Here is an 18,241-nt window from a genome sequence, read left to right as displayed (position 1 = left end):
CCAGGACAAGAACATCCAAAAAAAGTTTTGTTTTATATGTTATGACAGTTCAAGGAAGCCATCATGCTCCGTCTAGAAGACGAGATTTTCAAAAGAGGACAAAAACGAGGGATTGAAATGTCAAAAGGAACGAAGATTAAACAAGACCAAAGTAGAAACAACGAAATAATACTCTAAAAGGAAAAGCTTTAGGGAGTGTTCTGTGCAGATAAGTTACGTGGTGCGTATAGGTTCCAAACTACAAATCAGAACGGTTTTTTTCACTTTTCTTCACTAGCAATATGCCAAAATGATCGATAGAGCTCTCTACAGGAATGAGACATCTTCCACTTGGGTTGATCTCTTCATTATTAATCACCTTGTAGGCAGTAGAGTTGCCTTATATTCCCACTTGCTGTCAAAATTCACACCAGAAACAATATAGAGACTGTCACAACCTAGTTATACATGATGCACATAAACTTTGAGTGGGGATTGATTACCATAGAGCCAGTCTTTGAAATACACATGGAGCGCGCTCGATAGCTCCTTTTTCCGGTTTTCTTCCAGGGGCGTTTCTCTTAGCGATTGTCTTGTTTCTTCTAAGTTCTTTAGCTAATGAAATCAAAAATTATGGGAGTTAAGGAGATGCAAACAAGTGCTTCATTTCTTACTAAAAGAAAAGTAAAAACATACGTTTCTCTGCTGAGCTGCCATATAAGCTTCTGGCAATGGAAATGGATTGTCTTTAGTCGAACCAATCTCCTCGCCGCTGAACCAGTTTGGGATCTTCACCATGTAAATACCACAGGTAAACATGTGATTAGATGTTTCATGAATAAAACTCGACTGTTATCAGAGTCGGATGAGAAAGAAAAAAAAGAGTACCAAAAAGTTAATGAACTGGTCAGGGTCTACACAAGCAGCTGATTCAGCCTGTGCATCAGCAACGCCGGCAGGATGGGACAGTGAGTCATGTGGATCCACTGCTCCCAGTGCCAATGGTTTGTCCCATTTGTTGATAGTTGGCTCAACACCCACCTCACTCATGTGCTCCTCCAGATGAGAGTAATATGTATTATATGGAGCGACCTGGAGCAAAATTAAACAGATTTTTTAGAAGCCTCTAATTACTATAACCAATAGATATTGATCAGACAGTAAAAGGAAACCTGTGACACCCTATAAAGCAAACATCAGACTAGAGAAACATTTCTTAACCAATATACTTATCAACAGCATAAATTAGGGAGATAGATAACACCTAGAACATGTTTCCATTAAACTCAGTTCACATGTCCGAAGAGCATATTAACCTAACTAAGCTATAACAAGTCTATCCTCTTCACTGATGTTAGAGTTACAGCATTAAAGTAGTTGCGTATGCACTGCTGTTCATGATATCAAACTTGTAAATCAACCCTCAATCTTATAAAGAGAGGCTTCACCTGCAGTTTGTGGTTATCACCAACAATTAGTGGTCGCTGATTGACTCCCAAGAAGAATACACATTCACGGCAATTGGCGATGCACACTCGTTTGGAAGCTGCAATCACATGAACTCTCTCACAGTGCTCAACTCTTAATGCCTGCAAAAAGATATCATAAAATAAGATTTGCTGCTTTAGTAAAAGTCGGAAGATATTATAACCAGTTAAATGTTGCCTTAAATAACTAGATAAAGAGAAAAGGAGTATTGTGCCCGTACCTTGCCAACAGCTCCGAGAACTATAGTCGTATCAGAACATCCATGCACAGTTGCATACCTCAATGGCGCTAAAAGATAAATGACAGAATCATGGCAATTGACAACCTGCAAAATACACAGGCCTTTTAGTTGACATTAGTGCCCAGTTAGACTATTTGTCCAGCAATATTAAAAAAAGTCATTTGTTCATAGCGAACCTTCACAGATCTACCCCTAAGATCAGAGGCCTGCTTAACAAGTGAAGTCTTGGAGACACCTTCGATTAAACACGGGCCTCTACCACTCGGTGCAACCTTGTTCGGAGCAGTGCTAGCATCTGACATCGTATCATCTTGATCAGAGGGCCCGTTCTCTTTCCCAGAAATTCTCTCAGTAATGCTTTCTAAAGCGGAAGCTATGTTTTGCAGAAGCCATTCATGCACTTGGGAAGCAGGGACTGGAACAGCGGGCATATCCGGATCAGAATTTGCAAAAAAAGGCGTAGCTTGGCTCAGTGGAGATACATCAGATCCCTTATCACCAAACTGAACAAGAAACCCCAGGTGCTCAAAAGCCTCCATAGAGAGAACCTGACAGGATGTTAAACAAGCAAAACGATTACTAGTTTGAACCATCATGAAAAAAAGATCTAGCTTAGGACTTGTGTTTTCTCTCATTTCCTCAAAAAATATTATCCCAAGCTTCCCAACGCCAGATGTTACTTTCATGCTCTGTACAAAACACTCTTCTCGACAAAATATATTGAAAGACTAGCACATACCAATGATTCTTCTCCTTCTCCTTCCACGGGCTCTGCAAGGAGAGAGACGATGTTTGCCAAATGTTTTTGCAGATATGACAGCTGATGAGCTTCATCATCTGCTTGCGATGGCATAAACCTGCGGCTGTTGCTGCGAACAAGCTGCAAAGGATGAAAAGGAAATATAACTAACACTTTAGACCCATGTTATGGAATCGAAGAGCAATAATTCAATGATTAAACACTGACAAGACTAAAACTAGATGACTAAAAGACAAAATATACCAGCCCTACAACAAACAAGAGTGAGAACACCACAGGAGCGGATACTGAAAATCAAATTACGAGAAACCATGTCGGATCATCACCAAATAAACCACGTGGATGGGACCAACCATAATAAAATACAGCAAAAAGAAACAGAACTGAAACCACATAACGCAGCAAGCTGGCACTGTTTGATTTCAGCTTGCACACTAAAAATTGCACCAGAGTCATCAAAGAAAAGGGACTGTCATTTACGAGATGATGATAATAATCAGGTTACCCAAATGTACAGGTAAATATTACAAAAATCATTTCATGAGGGTGTCTTTCAAACAATAAGAGCTTGATAGAGCTATTCAGCAACACTAACATTAGCAATGCCTACTTGATGTGGCTTCGAATACAATGGTGTAACTAACATGTATTTGAAGCAATAATTACATATCCATTTTGTCGACCAAAAAAAAAGTACATATCCATTTAGAATGCAAACATCTTCTACATTGAAAATTATTACGAACTTCTATCTAAACATTACATTTATTCATGACACAACCACCCAAGCTTCCAACTTTGCATAACTCTTAAGTTTCATCAAACCAAAATTTTTTAACTTGCCTTGCAAAATCATAACTGAATTCAATGCAAAATGAAACAAAATGATTCTCTAATCCTGTTACTAGAGCTACCACGAACCAAATAGATCATTAAATATGACTTTCTCCACATTGTACGATTAGAGAAGGGCAACAAAAAGTAAGAAACTTTGCCTGAATCGGTGATAACGCGGACAAGTACCCATCAAAAGCTGAAGTCGACGGCCACACATCAGCCACCGCTGCAGAGTCCTTATGCGTCCTAGGCAGCAACTTCTTATACGATTGAATGTACAGAAACAAAACCAGATCCCTCAAATCAGCTCCGACGGAATCAACTTCCTCCGGTTTAGCCCCAACCAGAGGATCAGACTCCGAATGAAGCACCGAACCGAGCGTCTCGAGAACGAGACGCGCATGGTCGCCGGAGATCTGGAGAACGTCGGCGATTGCGGCCGATCCGACGCGGTTGTTCGAGGCGGATTCGGTTAGCTTCTGCTTGACGGGAGCTAGGGTTTGGATCGGGTCGGCGAAGACGAGTTTTTGGATCGGGAGGAGTCCGTGCTCGAAAGAGACGCGTCGTGGATGGATTAGTGGGCTCGGATTCGGGTTGGGTTCCGGGTCGGGGGTCGAAGGCGGTGGTGATTCGTCAGTCATGGTTCGTCGTGGAGTTTGCAGATCTTTCTTTCTTTTGGGTGATGAATAATGGCATTCAAGGAGGTTGAGGAGAGAGAGTGTGTGATATACTGCGCGCACGTGTATGGTATTAATCTACGCCTTCTTTTCTGGTCGTTGGATTTACGTGTACATTAACCTTGGATCCGAGGAATGCCACGTCAGACGAGCGATGAATGCATTCCGCATTTAATTTTTATTAGTTTCTTTGTTAGGCAACTATTATTGCAAATTAGTTTGGTGATAAAGATTGTTTTTTATTTATTTGAGAACTGGTTGGTGATAAAGATTGTTACAAAAAGTAAAAGGTGATCATTGTTCATAAACTTATAGCTAGCAGTTTAATAAAGAGACAGTGAATACTTTATTACCTAAAATCATGTTTATATTTCTTCTCTTTGTTTTTTTTTGTTGTCAAACATTTCTTCTCTTAAGGTCTATGGAGGTTTATGGGAAAGAAAAAGAAAAAATTCCAGCAGACCGGATCAAAAAGGAAAATAACTGGCATTGCAATCAATAATATTTCCACTTGTTAAACTAAGAAAAATGTTTATAAGACGTATTGGTGGACATAATCAACTTTAAGATTATAGGTTACCATACTTAATCAGCTTAGACTTAGGGCGGACACAAAGCAAATACTCACTATTTTGCGTGTACTTAATGCTTGACTTACCTTGCACTAGTAATATTTTTTTTAATTTGAACTTGACTTGATAAAAACGAGTATTCACTATTTTGCATGTACTTGATGCTCGACTTACTTTTCACGAGTAATAAACTTTTTTAACCTACACTTGACTTGATAAAAACGAGTATTTGCTATTTCGAGTATTTGATCAAAAATAAATTACTTGCAAGTTACTTGATTTGTTCTGCTACTTGTTATTTACGAGTACAAATGGATTATTTCAGTACTTAATAACTACTTACTAAATAATATTCTATCAGAAATGGACATAAACAGTTGGTTTGTTTGTTCTACTAAAAATAACATATGAATTACTTTAAACGGAATATTTGTGCATATTATAAAGAAGACAAATAAAGAATATAAGAATATTTCGATATATAAGCATTATATAATTCTCAAAATAACTTTTTTAAGAAAGTAACAACTATTAATAAGCCATATAGCTAATTTTTTTAATATTTTTTACTATTTAGTCCTTGACTAGCTGACGACGAGTATTTAAAATATCAAGACGAATACTAAACAAGTAATAATATGAATATGGTATTTGTGTCCAATCTTGAATGCAAGCAAAAGAAAAAATAAATATTCTTAGAAAATAACAAATATTTAATAGATTATGTAATAAAGAGCAAGTAACATGAAAGTAACGAATCAAGTAGTAAAAATAATAATGATACTTGATATTTGACTTGGTCTTGCAGGTAATGAAAATTTTCGACTTATTATTTGTCTTGACAATGCGAAATACTTGAATTTTTAAGACAGGTACGAATCAAGTAGCGAATTTAAGGTGAATACCGAGTAACGATGTCCAACTCTAACTAGACTGAGTTAGTCGATGAGCGCACGAACAGTACATTAGTACCCATTTAGCAAATGTGAATTAATGGTGAGACATGACTCGTTACAATAGTATTTTGACTACTCAGAACCCGTTTAGCAAATCATGGGTTGTTGTCCAAATGTGAATGGTTATATGGCTCGTTATAGTAGCATAGTATTTTGAAAACTGGTTATAAAAGTTTTAGCAACCAATCTAGAAAAGGTTTTATTTTAGCAAATTTGTCCTCTTATTACACTTCTCAAGTTATTATTACTTTTGATTAGGTATGGGCGTTCGGGCATCCGTTGACGTTCCGTCGAATATATCGGATTTCGGTTCTAATTTATATCACCCACTAGATCCTATTCTAGTAAATTTATAAGTATAGATTGGGTTCGGATAAAACACATCGGTTTCGGTTATAATTTGTATCACATCATAAAACCCATAAAATAACCATATATCATTCGGATTCGGGTTATATTGGATCGGTTCGAATAACCCGAGGTAAAATCTAAAATTTTAAAACATGACATAAAAAAAATATTTACTTATGTTGAATTGGGTATTTAAAGTACTTATTTAGATTTTAAATACTTATTTTAGATATTATATCAAAATAAATATGGAACTCACTATATGAAATACATGTTAGCATACTAATTTGGACATTAAAATCGGTTTCTTCAAATATTATTTATCGTTTTTAAAAATTTTGAGATTTTCAGGTTATCTGTTCGGGTTTGGTTAATAGCACTTCGGGTTCAAATATGTTTTCTAATATTCTATACGATCCATTCAGGTATTTTTTTACATTTCGAACCAGATATGAATCGGATTGTTTGGTTCGGTTTAGTTCGAATTTTAGGATTTTATGTTCATGCCTACTTTTGATTATAACCATATAGTTGGTGGTAAACGGTAGATCGGAAATCTTCAAGACGAAGTTTAACCAATCCAAGGGCAGCATGAGCCAGACGTGTCCTTTGCATGGACTATTAGGTTCTTTTCCTTTTTTTGTAAAAGTGGATTATTAGGTTCTTTCTTTTCACCTTTCTATATACTATTTTCTAGTGTAAACTACTACCAGATACTTTTTCATTAGTAACTTATTTCAAATACTTTTTTTTGTAACTGAAAATACTATTTCAAATACTTGTTTCAAATACTTGGAGAAGAAGCATTCACTTACCGGTCCGCACATCATAAAGATAGAACGAGGAGGAAAAGACGGCCTCTTCGCAATTAAAGGTTCCACGCATTAAGCATTAAAGACTTAGGTGTTTACATGAGCAAGGAGCCAAGGACTCGAGGAGTATTAATATAGCAATTAAAACAACAAGTACAAACCGAATATTCGGAACAGGCAACGGTTAGAAACACACATATAGCTACTATCGATGCCCAATCCATGTTTCGTAAGATAATAGAAAAAAATCGAACAAATGTTCAGTAAAAAATAATAATATATCGAACGAATGCAAATAGACATAGATATAGACATTTTGTCCGTGTACCAATTTGGATATATATAGCTTGGTTGGTTTTGTAAACTACCTATTTTTATTGCAGTTTAGTTGTTGGAAAAAGATAGTCTTGTAGTTAAAATAACAAGTCCGAAAGTGTGTGATGATTTATATTTTCAAGTTATACCTAATCAAGTAAATACCTTACTAGAAGAGTTCGCTTGCGTGTTTTAAAACTTATAGTCTATCTTTAATCCATCACTTTGTTTTTGTATTTTTTGGTCAATAATACAGTGTCTCAGAACCGAATGTTTTTCAACTCGTCTGCTCTCCACTTGATCTAGCTTAAATGGATAGACGACAAAAAAAAAAAAAAAAAAAAAGAACCGAATGTTTTTAATGTTTTGGACTAAACTAATGCAATTAAAACTCCTCGTTTTTTCTAGTTGTTCACCTAAAGGAATCTTGATGTTTTTTCTTTTGTAAAATAGTCTCTTTAATTTATATAAACAGAGAACACATTTTGTAAAGAAGTAAAAGTAGTGACCAGCAAAGCACATGACAAAGAGAAATCCTTTTCACTAGAGATGATAAGAACATGCATGTCCTACATAAATACATATATATGTGGTAATTATGATTGTAGACATTTAAGGTAAATTGTGAAAACAAGAATCACAAAGATAACAAAACATTTGATCGTGACTGTTTTTTAGGATCAATATTTTTTTTATAATTGTGTGATCCCAAAAACTTCGTATATCAAAAAAAATTACAAGACTTTGCATCTAAGTACACAAATGCATCTAAACGACACGATTAAGTGGCCAATGAAAATCGAACTATTTGTAGAAATTTCAGTTGAAACTCGTCTATCACTAAATTAAGACAACTTGGCTAAAAACTGGACCAGTTACTAAATCCAAATTTGTTGGATGGTTGGTCAATATGGTTCGACCGGAGTCAATCAGTTTGACAAGATTCTGTTGAGTTTAATTATAGAATAAAACAAAATTAATCTAGATATTTATTAATTATATTGATAAATGTTATAAATAAAATTAAAATATTTATTAATTTTCAATTGAAATTATTATGAAATAAAATTTAAATACAAAATAAATAAAAATAAATTATAAAATTAATATTTTGACTTTAAACATAAAATCAATTTTTTGACTAAATATTTATCACCATGAATTATGATTTTAAAAATGAATATATAATAAAAAAAATTATTTGTATGATTTAAATGACAAAAAATAATTGATAAAATTAATTTTTGCTAACAAATTATAAAAATCCCAACTTTTATCCATCCAATCTAGATATGTTTAAGATTCACGGTTTAGTCCAATCATACAATTTGTAATCTTGCGACCTTGTTTGTTGGTAAAGAAGTAATAATGAAACTTATAGAAATTTCTTCTATCATTAATCCTTTGCACACAATATAGTTGTAAAGCACAACAGTATTTAGTTTTATAATTGCTACAGTTTAATCAGTTCAACAAAGCAAAACAAAAATGAATTATAATAGGAAACTAAACAATGTATAAAGTAAAACATCTAATTTACCTAAATTAAAACTAGGACACTACAATGTAAATACGTCAATTACCACCAAATATCGAAGAACCAATATAAATTCGAGTTCACAAACAAATTACACATTGATAAATATTGGGCCCTAAATACATTTTTATTTAGCAAAGAAAAAACAAGTCAAGGTCCAGCCATACGGCTTTTTGCATGCAGAACACAGAGGAATCCAATGACTTCTGCTTCATCTACACAACAAGTTTTATTTTTCTATCTAATTCGTGTGTCATAATTTAATCAGATAAACCTGCAATTATACAAATACACACAAAATAATAATCTGCAGAAATAATAATAACGAGGACTATATCAGTTCAACTAATATTTTATTACGGAGAGAATACGACCGTCGTTGAAAGATTACGCGAAACCGTCGTCTCCACACGTGTGAGATTCAAAACAGAGAGGTATGTCTTGCGTGATTTTACGTGGACCCCGTCCTTTACTGTATTAATATTATTTGGAGATTTCAGTAAGAAAAAAAGAAAAAAGTGAAAACTGTAGAAAAAGCAAAGAGAGAAGAAGACAACAAACAAGTGAGCACAAAAGCTTCCTCTTTTTCTCTCTCACTCCTCTTCAATGTCTCTCTCTCTCTCTAGAAGAAGTTGCCCTTTCCTGGTGGTGCCTATCCTCTGCCTTTACTAGTCGTCTCTCTCTAGTCTTTTGCTTATTCAAGATGGAGATTTCATCGCCTGCGTAAAATCGTTTATAGTTAACTCTTCTTCTCATCCCAGAGATCTTTCTCCGAAGATCTAAGGTATGTGTATAGTTAGATTTCAATTTTTTTACTACATTTTTTTTTCCATGGATTTAGTTTCAGCATTCTAGATCTTTGTTTAGTGGTTGTTGATTTATTTTCTATTTTTCTGCACTTTGTCGTTTAGTGTTTTAAGTATCTCGAGGACAGGAAAAAAAAATTGAAAGAAGAGATTTGTGAGTTTCAAAGTTTTTTTTATTTTTTGAAGTAAAAATTCATCAGACAGCGTAACTCCTGTTCTGTGTAATGGTTTATGGTTTGTAGTTTCCGATGTTTAAATAACAAAAGTTGTGTTCTTTCGATGAATAAAGAGATTCACGATTTTGTGCCGTTAGATTCTGTCTCGGAGATGCTAACGAGGTTGTTTATGATCTAGAAAATGCGATGCTTTATTCGAGATCCTTTTTTTTTATTCACTTTATATTTATTTTTCTGCATTTATCTCCCACTTTACTCTTTCTCTTAGCTTTTTTTTTTTTAACTCTTCTTCAAATGGTGTTGTTTTTTTCTCAGATCTAGTGTTTTTGAAGTGGAGTAGTAGTAGTAGCTGAAACACTTAATCTCTGTAAGTGTAGTGATCTTTGTTACCTAGTGAATGTGAACGTTATAATAAAAAGTTTTTGCATTTCATGTAGTGTGTTCTGGAGCAAGCATGATGCAGAGACCACCTCCTGAAGATTTCTCCTTGAAGGAGACGAGACCACATCTCGGCGGTGGGAAAGTAACTGGGGACAAGCTCACCAGCACTTATGACCTCGTTGAGCAGATGCAGTATCTCTACGTCCGCGTGGTCAAAGCCAAGGAGTTACCCGGTAAAGACTTAACCGGTAGCTGCGACCCTTACGTGGAGGTTAAGCTAGGAAACTACAAAGGAACCACGCGGCATTTCGAGAAGAAGTCAAACCCTGAGTGGAACCAAGTCTTCGCTTTCTCCAAAGACAGGATCCAAGCTTCTTTCCTTGAAGCTACTGTTAAAGACAAGGACGTTGTGAAAGACGATTTGATTGGTCGGGTGGTGTTTGATCTGAACGAGGTGCCTAAGAGAGTTCCTCCCGACAGTCCCTTGGCGCCTCAGTGGTACAGGCTTGAAGACAGGAAAGGAGAGAAAGTCAAGGGAGAGCTGATGCTTGCTGTTTGGTTCGGTACACAAGCTGATGAAGCTTTCCCTGAAGCTTGGCATTCAGACGCTGCGACGGTTAGTGGAACCGACGCTCTTGCCAACATCCGCTCCAAGGTTTACCTCTCTCCCAAACTTTGGTACCTAAGGGTTAACGTAATCGAAGCTCAAGATCTGATACCGAGTGACAAAGGGAGATACCCTGAGGTTTACGTCAAAGCTATAGTGGGGAACCAAGCGCAGAGGACGAGAGTGTCACAAAGCAGGACTATTAACCCCATGTGGAATGAAGACTTGATGTTTGTAGCAGCTGAGCCCTTCGAGGAGCCTTTGATTTTAAGTGTTGAAGACAGAGTTGCTCCGAACAAAGACGAAGTCTTGGGGAGATGCGCGATCCCGTTGCAGTATCTAGACAGGAGGTTTGACCACAGGCCTGTGAACACCAAGTGGTATAACCTCGAGAAGCATATCATGGTCGATGGAGAGAAGAAAGAGATCAAGTTCGCTAGCAAGATTCACATGAGGATATGTTTGGAAGGAGGATACCACGTTCTTGATGAGTCTACGCATTACAGCAGTGATCTTAGACCGACGGCTAAGCAGCTCTGGAAGCCTAACATCGGTGTGTTGGAGCTGGGGATACTTAACGCGACTGGTCTGATGCCTATGAAGGCTAAAGACGGTCGTGGAACTACAGATGCGTACTGTGTGGCGAAGTATGGACAGAAGTGGATTCGAACAAGGACTATCATCGACAGCTTTACACCGAGGTGGAATGAGCAATACACTTGGGAGGTTTTTGATCCGTGCACAGTTGTTACCGTTGGGGTCTTTGATAACTGCCATCTCCATGGAGGTGAGAAGAACGGTGGAGGAAAGGATTCAAGAGTTGGTAAGGTGAGAATCCGGCTCTCTACTCTGGAAACTGATCGTGTCTACACGCACTCATACCCTCTCTTGGTGCTTCATCCTAACGGAGTCAAGAAGATGGGAGAGATCCACTTAGCTGTGAGGTTCACTTGCTCTTCATTACTCAACATGATGCATATGTACTCACTCCCTCTCTTACCTAAGATGCATTACATCCATCCATTGACGGTTAGCCAGCTTGATAACCTGAGGCACCAAGCGACTCAGATTGTGTCAATGAGGCTTACAAGAGCAGAGCCGCCTCTAAGGAAAGAAGTGGTTGAGTACATGCTTGATGTTGGCTCTCACATGTGGAGCATGAGGAGAAGCAAAGCGAACTTCTTCAGGATCATGGGGGTGTTGAGCGGGTTGATAGCAGTGGGGAAGTGGTTTGAACAGATCTGCAACTGGAAGAATCCAATCACAACGGTGTTGATCCATCTCCTGTTCATCATCCTTGTCCTCTACCCTGAGCTCATCTTGCCGACCATCTTCCTCTACCTCTTCCTTATCGGTGTTTGGTACTACCGTTGGAGACCGAGGCATCCTCCGCACATGGACACGCGTCTCTCTCACGCTGACTCAGCTCACCCTGACGAGCTGGACGAAGAGTTTGATACTTTCCCTACTTCGAGACCCTCTGATATTGTCAGGATGAGGTATGATAGGCTGAGGAGTATCGCTGGGAGGATTCAGACTGTGGTTGGTGATCTTGCAACTCAAGGAGAAAGGCTTCAGTCTCTGCTGAGCTGGCGTGATCCGCGTGCAACTGCGCTGTTTGTTCTGTTCTGTTTGATTGCTGCAGTTGTTCTCTATGTGACTCCGTTTCAGGTTGTGGCTCTTTTGGTTGGGATCTATGTGCTGAGACATCCAAGGTTTAGGTACAGGCTACCGTCAGTTCCTCTCAATTTCTTCAGGAGGCTTCCTGCAAGAACTGATTGCATGCTCTGATGAGCTCAAAGATAAACTGCCACCTCTCTCTCTCTCTCTCTCTCCCTTGGATCTTCCTTCTCATCTTGAAGAAACTTCCTCTAGAATTGTTAATTTGTTTTTTGTTGAAGTGTCATGAATCTTTATCTTGGTGGTTATTATCATGTTTCATTTCGTTTATAACATTATCAAGACTTTTGTTTGATTGTAGTAAATCAATATCTGTGTGATTTTGATGTTCTTTGTTTTGGTTAGTTAGACTATGCCTCTGTTTGACAAAAAAAAAGACTGCCTCTGGTTTTTATTTACTCACACTTGTCTTAGAAATTGGAAACAGAGTAATTACAAGTGAAACTTAAACCCTTAAGCAGGTTGACAAAAAAAAAAACCTTAAGTAGAATAAGTTATGTTAATACATTAAAACACTGGTTTAGTTGAAAACAATATACAGTACATCAAATAGAAGAGTGAGATGGTGAATACATGATAATCTAGCTATGTATAACAAAACAAATTGGAAACAACCACAACCAATAGTGATATAGTATGTTATGTTATGGGTCACTGTCCAACAAGTTTGGTATGTTGCTGCAGCAATTGATACATATTTCTTTTTACCTAGAATCATTTTATACAAAAAAGTTTGTTTTGAACGTTTTAGTTAAGAAAAGTAGCTTAAATTATTTTTCTAACTACTCTTTCACATCTTGACCAAAAAACTACTCTTTCACATCACAAATCAGTATTGATCGTATACCATTTATTTTGCTTTTTAACCAACCAAATTGTTTTGAGATGCTTATTCTGCACCTACCGCCAGGAGATTAAGAACGCAAGAAACTTTTTAGATTAAGAACACAAAGTGATTACAAGAACTTTCAAGTAGAACAAACTTATGTAATACTGTTCATAAAAAAACAGTTGTAAGTGTTATTGGATTCAACATGCACCAGCTAGACCAGTGAGAAGGAAAATATAAATTACTATTCTAGCTATGTATACTAACAAATGATAAAAATAACCACATCGAATAGCAAAAAGATATGTTATGGGGGTCACTATACAAGTACAAGTGTACAACAAGTTTGGTATGTTACTGCAGCAAATTGGTACATGACATAAGATAAGCTAGAATCATTTTTATACAAAACGGTTTGATGATGGTTCAGAAAATTAGCTTAAATTATATTTCTACCTAACTATTTCATTTCACAAATCAGTTTTGATCATATACCATTTATAACCAACCAAATTGATTTTGAGATGCTGCACCCACCACCACGAATCAATACTAGGGAGAATAATTGAAGGGAGGTGAAGAAGTAAATGGGCCCTAAGTTGCTTTTATGGGCCACGTGAAAAATGGGATAGGTTAATAGGTTATGGTAGGGAGAGAATCTTTTGGTAGCTTTATTGGGTTATCCTCGCGTAGGTTTCACGCTATCCATTGACTTCTTCTTTAAGCTTTTTTTTCTTTTTTTCTTTTATTTATTATTTAAAAGAATAATTGACCGGTCAATTAAATTAAAGGAGCAAAGGAAGTAGGACGAAAGGACATTAACTCGCCGCGAAATCTGGACCGTACGATTCTCCGACTACCTAAGGGGCAAATCCGTAACTTCGCTTCTTCGTCTTCTTCGATTTATATAGAGCGATAGAGAGCGAGATTGATTGGCGAGCTTCAGAGAGAGAGAAGCAGTGATTGTAAAGAGAGTTGTTGAGAGAGAAGCAGAGAGAGAGAGATGGCTAGTGGAATCGCTCGTGGTCGTTTGGCGGAGGAGAGGAAATCGTGGAGGAAGAATCATCCTCACGTTCGTGTTTTTTCTTCTCCAATTTCAAATTTTGATCCTTGGGCATGTGTTTATGGTTATCTGATTGAACTTTTTGATTGTGAAATTAGGGTTTTGTGGCGAAGCCTGAGACTGGGCCTGATGGGTCTGTGAATCTAATGGTCTGGCATTGCACTATCCCTGGTAAAGCCGGTGTAAGTGTTTAAACAGCTTATGTGTGTGTCAGCTTCTAATTACTAGTAGAGAAGCAAATGGTGAAGTTAGGGTAGTTAATATCTCTGGTTTTGTTCTGTTAAGTCTGTGCTGTTCGTGTTCTGATGCTTTACGTCTTTAAAGTTCTTCCCTTTCTTCTTTGTATTTGCTGTTTGTTTCTCCTATTTGGGTTTATTCCTTTGTTTGAACATGGAACAATTGAAAGATTGTTTTTTTTGTTTGTATATGGTTAGGAGAAAAAGAGTTATTTTTTAGTTGCTTTTGATGTTCTGAACTGGTGTTATAAAAATGTGTTCTTGAAGATGTCTTAGCTGTTGGACCTGGTTCAGCGCTAATCGTTCTTTTAGTATTATGTATAGTTAAGTTCTTCCCTTTTTCTCTGTGATTCATGTTTGTTTCTCTTATATGGTTTATTCTTTTGCTTAAACATATAAGAATGGACGTTTATGTTTTTTTGTAAATGCTTATCAGGAGAAAAAATGTTTTTTTTTTCTTTGCAATTGATGTTCTAAACTGGTGTGTAAAAATGTGTTCTTGAAGGTGTCGTAGAATTTTAACTCTGATGTGTATCTTGCTTAGCTTTTCGACCTGGTTTATCGTTAATCATTCTTTTTGGTATTGTACATAGCTAAGTTAACAATACACTGCAGACTGATTGTGAAGGTGAATTCTTTGTGAATGTTAGTAGCTGCTGTAACCACATTGTTTATCTTCACTCTGGACATAATCTGAACCTTACGTTCTTGATTTTGAACTATATTTTACTCATATAGAGAATTTACTTGACACTGCAGACTGATTGGGAAGGTGGATTCTTTCCATTAACGATGCACTTCAGCGAGGACTATCCGAGCAAGCCTCCCAAATGCAAATTCCCACCAGGCTTTTTCCACCCTAATGTTTATCCATCTGGAACCGTCTGTCTCTCAATCCTTAACGAAGATTCCGTGAGTACTCTTTTTCTTTTTTCTTTTACATTTCTCCATGACCAAATCACCATCCTCAAGTTCTTTGTTGATATGGTTATGTTGATAGGGGTGGAGACCAGCCATCACTGTGAAGCAGATTCTTGTCGGTATTCAGGATTTACTTGACACGCCTAATCCTGCTGACCCTGCACAGACTGATGGTTACCATCTCTTCATTCAGGTACAGTCTCTCATGAAACATAGGAACCAAGAGATTGCGAACTTTATTCTGATGGGATTCAATTTTGATGAAAAAATATGCAGGATGCAGTTGAGTACAAGAAGAGGGTTAAGCTGCAGTCCAAGCAGTATCCTCCCATTGTCTAGAAACCTTCGAAGGGAACACCAAATCTGATGACAAACCTCTGAATCTTTTGTGGTTTTTGTGATTGTGTTTAAATGTTGTTGGGTGAATGAAAACTCCTCATTTTGCCACCTTTGAGACACTACTAGAATCTCTATTATTTTCGGAAAAAAACAATCATCTTTTTTTTTCTCTCTCTGTTAACTGTTAATATTCTTGGTACTGATTCAGTTGGTGTTTGCTTCAGTATATTATACATTAATTATGTTGTCTGGTCCATTTCTAACCAAGCTCAACCTGATGTCTTATTTTTCTCAAGACTAGCGAATCTTTTAATTTGGGAAATGAAAACTACTTCTCACACTTGCATAGTTGTCTGACGTAAATTACGTGCTTGCAAGTGTTCTTAACTGTGCTTACTAGTGTTTTTAATTGTTCTCTGAAACTCTTAGATAATTAGCAAAAATCATGGTTGATATCGAAAATCAATATATGGAAATACAGGAGGCGAATTAATATCAAAAGACTTATACCAATATGCAAGTTGAATTTTTGATAAGCCGTGCACTGGAAAATGGCTTTATCAAAAATTCAACTTGCAAGCACAGTTATGAACCATGGCTTTATGCAACCAGATGGCTTTATCAAAAATTCAACTTGAAATAACGAAAACTAAAGGCACTGGAAATATTTGTTGTTGTTATTATTAATTCTTCTGAAAATTTTATATAATTATTCTATTATCAATAAAAACATGCTATGCAAACAACAGTTTGTGGGTTTATATGCCTACACAAGTATGTTCATTTTTTAAAGAAACTATGTCAAACAAAAAAAAATTATTCAAAATGATTTTCAATCTCATTAAACTGATAACAAATTTAAAATTCTAATTCTTTATTCAAAAGTTTAGTCATTTTAGTTCATCCAAATAGGCCTGACCAACAACAATTTTGTATCACACTGAACAAATTCTCTTAAGAGAGCCCACAAGCATTGAGAATTTTATATTATAACGATTTGACAATGTACAAGCCCACAAGCTGAACACAATTACAAAGATGGTGGTATACAAACCCCGCGAAACTTAAGTCGGTGGACGATATGAAAGTCCGCAGAATCTAAAGCCCACACATGGGAAGCAAGTCAAAACAACAAGAACAAACAACACAACAACGATTCAATGCTAGAAAGCTAAGCCTAAGCATAAAGGATCAAACCAACTAAAAGCTTAACTAGAACCACAAAAGACATGATGCACAGTTGAAACCGAACTTCTCAATTCACCCTCGCTACATCATGTCATTGCGCTGTCGAAGCCGTTAGTTCCCTTCGAAGCAACCAAAACCCTCTTTACCGGAACGGCCATAGATGTTACTGAGCCACTCATACGCAAAGCGGAGATATATGTTCTGAAACGGAAGCTCTTTTAAAAAACCTCAAAACAGTTGTGAAATATTCTCTCCATATATGTTAGGGCAATTGTCAATAATAGCACATTTTTAAGTTTATGTCTCAAAAATAGCACTAGAAGGAGAAAGTCACAAAAATGACATTCATTAAAGGGTAAAATATTCATAATACCCTTGGTTTAAAATTAAATAAACAAACAAAAATAAATAAAATAAAAATAAAAAAATAAAAAAAAAAAGAAATTTTTTTTATAGTTTCAGATTACATGTTTTCAGATTCGAAATTTTTATAAATTTTTTTTGAAATTTTTTTTTTGAAATTTTTTTTATTTTTTTTTTCAAATTTTCTTTTTATAATTTAAAAATACTTTTTGAAACTGTTTTTAAAATTTTTATTTTTTATTTTAGTATTTATTTTTTATAAAATTTTAAACCCTAATTCCAAAACCCCACTCCTTAACTCTAAACCATAAGGTTTGGATTAATTAACCCAAGGGGTATAAGTGTATATTTACCTCTTTAATGAAACCTATTTTTGTGACTTTGAGCCTTGAGTGCTACTTTGGGAACAAAAACTTGGTTTAGTGCTATTTTAGTCATTTTCTCATATATGTTACTCTATATTCATTTTTTAGTTATTAACTAAATTATATTAAATTATTAATAATATACCTATTAGATACTTTGAGAAGATATTACATAATACTGATACTCTTACAAACCAAGAATCTAATATTTGTTTTTTTGACAAAAATGTAAATATCGTTAGCAATAATGCAATGAAAGTTTGATTACAAGAGATCTTGCAATCCCATTTTGCCCAACAGCATAATTTTGATTACAAGAGATCTTGAATTATCCAAAATCTAAAAATATAATTAAAAAAAAGATAATTTATATATATATATATATATATTGTATTGTTATCTAAAAAAATATTTTAGTAAAACTTTAAAAACATAAATTATATAATTAAAATATAATTTAAAAAAGAGATAACTTCTGTATATATATTGTATTGTTATCTGAAAAAGTCTATAAGTAAAAAGTTAAAAACATAAATTATATAACTAAATATTAATTAAATAAAATTCTTAATTATATAATTAAAAATAGAATATTGAATTATCCAAAATCTAAAAATATAATAAAAAAGATAATTTCTATATATATATATATTGTATTGTTATCTGAAAAAAATATTTTAGTAAACGCTAAAAACATAAATTATATAATTAAATCTTAATCAAATAATTTTTTTAATTATATAATTAAAAATATAATATTGA

General features: G+C 35.4%; 3 protein-coding genes across 4 annotated transcripts; 2 read left to right on the top strand and 1 right to left on the bottom strand.

Moving 5' to 3' along the window:
- Positions 1–93: 93 nt before the first annotated feature.
- On the bottom strand, positions 94–4,004 carry LOC103830124 (TBCC domain-containing protein 1). Its single transcript, XM_009105833.2, has 9 exons — positions 3,464–4,004; positions 2,448–2,588; positions 1,885–2,256; positions 1,688–1,792; positions 1,428–1,568; positions 868–1,071; positions 676–768; positions 483–594; positions 94–394 (listed from the first exon to the last, which is right to left on the bottom strand). Exons 1-9 carry the CDS (start codon positions 3,944–3,946, stop codon positions 351–353), a joined length of 1,695 nt encoding a protein of 564 aa, XP_009104081.2. The 5' UTR covers positions 3,947–4,004; the 3' UTR covers positions 94–350.
- A 5,049-nt stretch (positions 4,005–9,053) lies between these two features.
- LOC103830123 (FT-interacting protein 3) lies at positions 9,054–12,506 on the top strand. Of its 2 annotated transcripts, XM_009105830.3 has the most exons (3): positions 9,054–9,309; positions 9,823–9,874; positions 9,945–12,506. In XM_009105830.3, the coding sequence occupies exon 3, from the start codon at positions 9,962–9,964 to the stop codon at positions 12,284–12,286; it is 2,325 nt and encodes a 774-aa protein (XP_009104078.2). In that variant the 5' UTR covers positions 9,054–9,309; positions 9,823–9,874; positions 9,945–9,961; the 3' UTR covers positions 12,287–12,506. The 2 variants fall into 2 exon arrangements, with proteins under 2 accessions (XP_009104078.2, XP_009104079.2); XM_009105831.3 differs by lacking the exon at positions 9,823–9,874.
- Positions 12,507–13,816: 1,310 nt separating this feature from the next.
- On the top strand, positions 13,817–15,817 carry LOC103830122 (SUMO-conjugating enzyme SCE1). Its single transcript, XM_009105829.3, has 5 exons — positions 13,817–14,076; positions 14,166–14,249; positions 15,063–15,215; positions 15,304–15,417; positions 15,501–15,817. The coding sequence occupies exons 1-5, from the start codon at positions 14,008–14,010 to the stop codon at positions 15,561–15,563; spliced, it is 483 nt and encodes a 160-aa protein (XP_009104077.1). The 5' UTR covers positions 13,817–14,007; the 3' UTR covers positions 15,564–15,817.
- The last annotated feature ends 2,424 nt before the right edge of the window (positions 15,818–18,241 follow it).

This window comes from Brassica rapa, chromosome A07 (genome assembly GCF_000309985.2).
Source record: "Brassica rapa cultivar Chiifu-401-42 chromosome A07, CAAS_Brap_v3.01, whole genome shotgun sequence".
Classification (NCBI taxonomy): Eukaryota; Viridiplantae; Streptophyta; class Magnoliopsida; order Brassicales; family Brassicaceae; genus Brassica; species Brassica rapa.
This window is presented reverse-complemented; position numbering and strand designations above follow the sequence as displayed.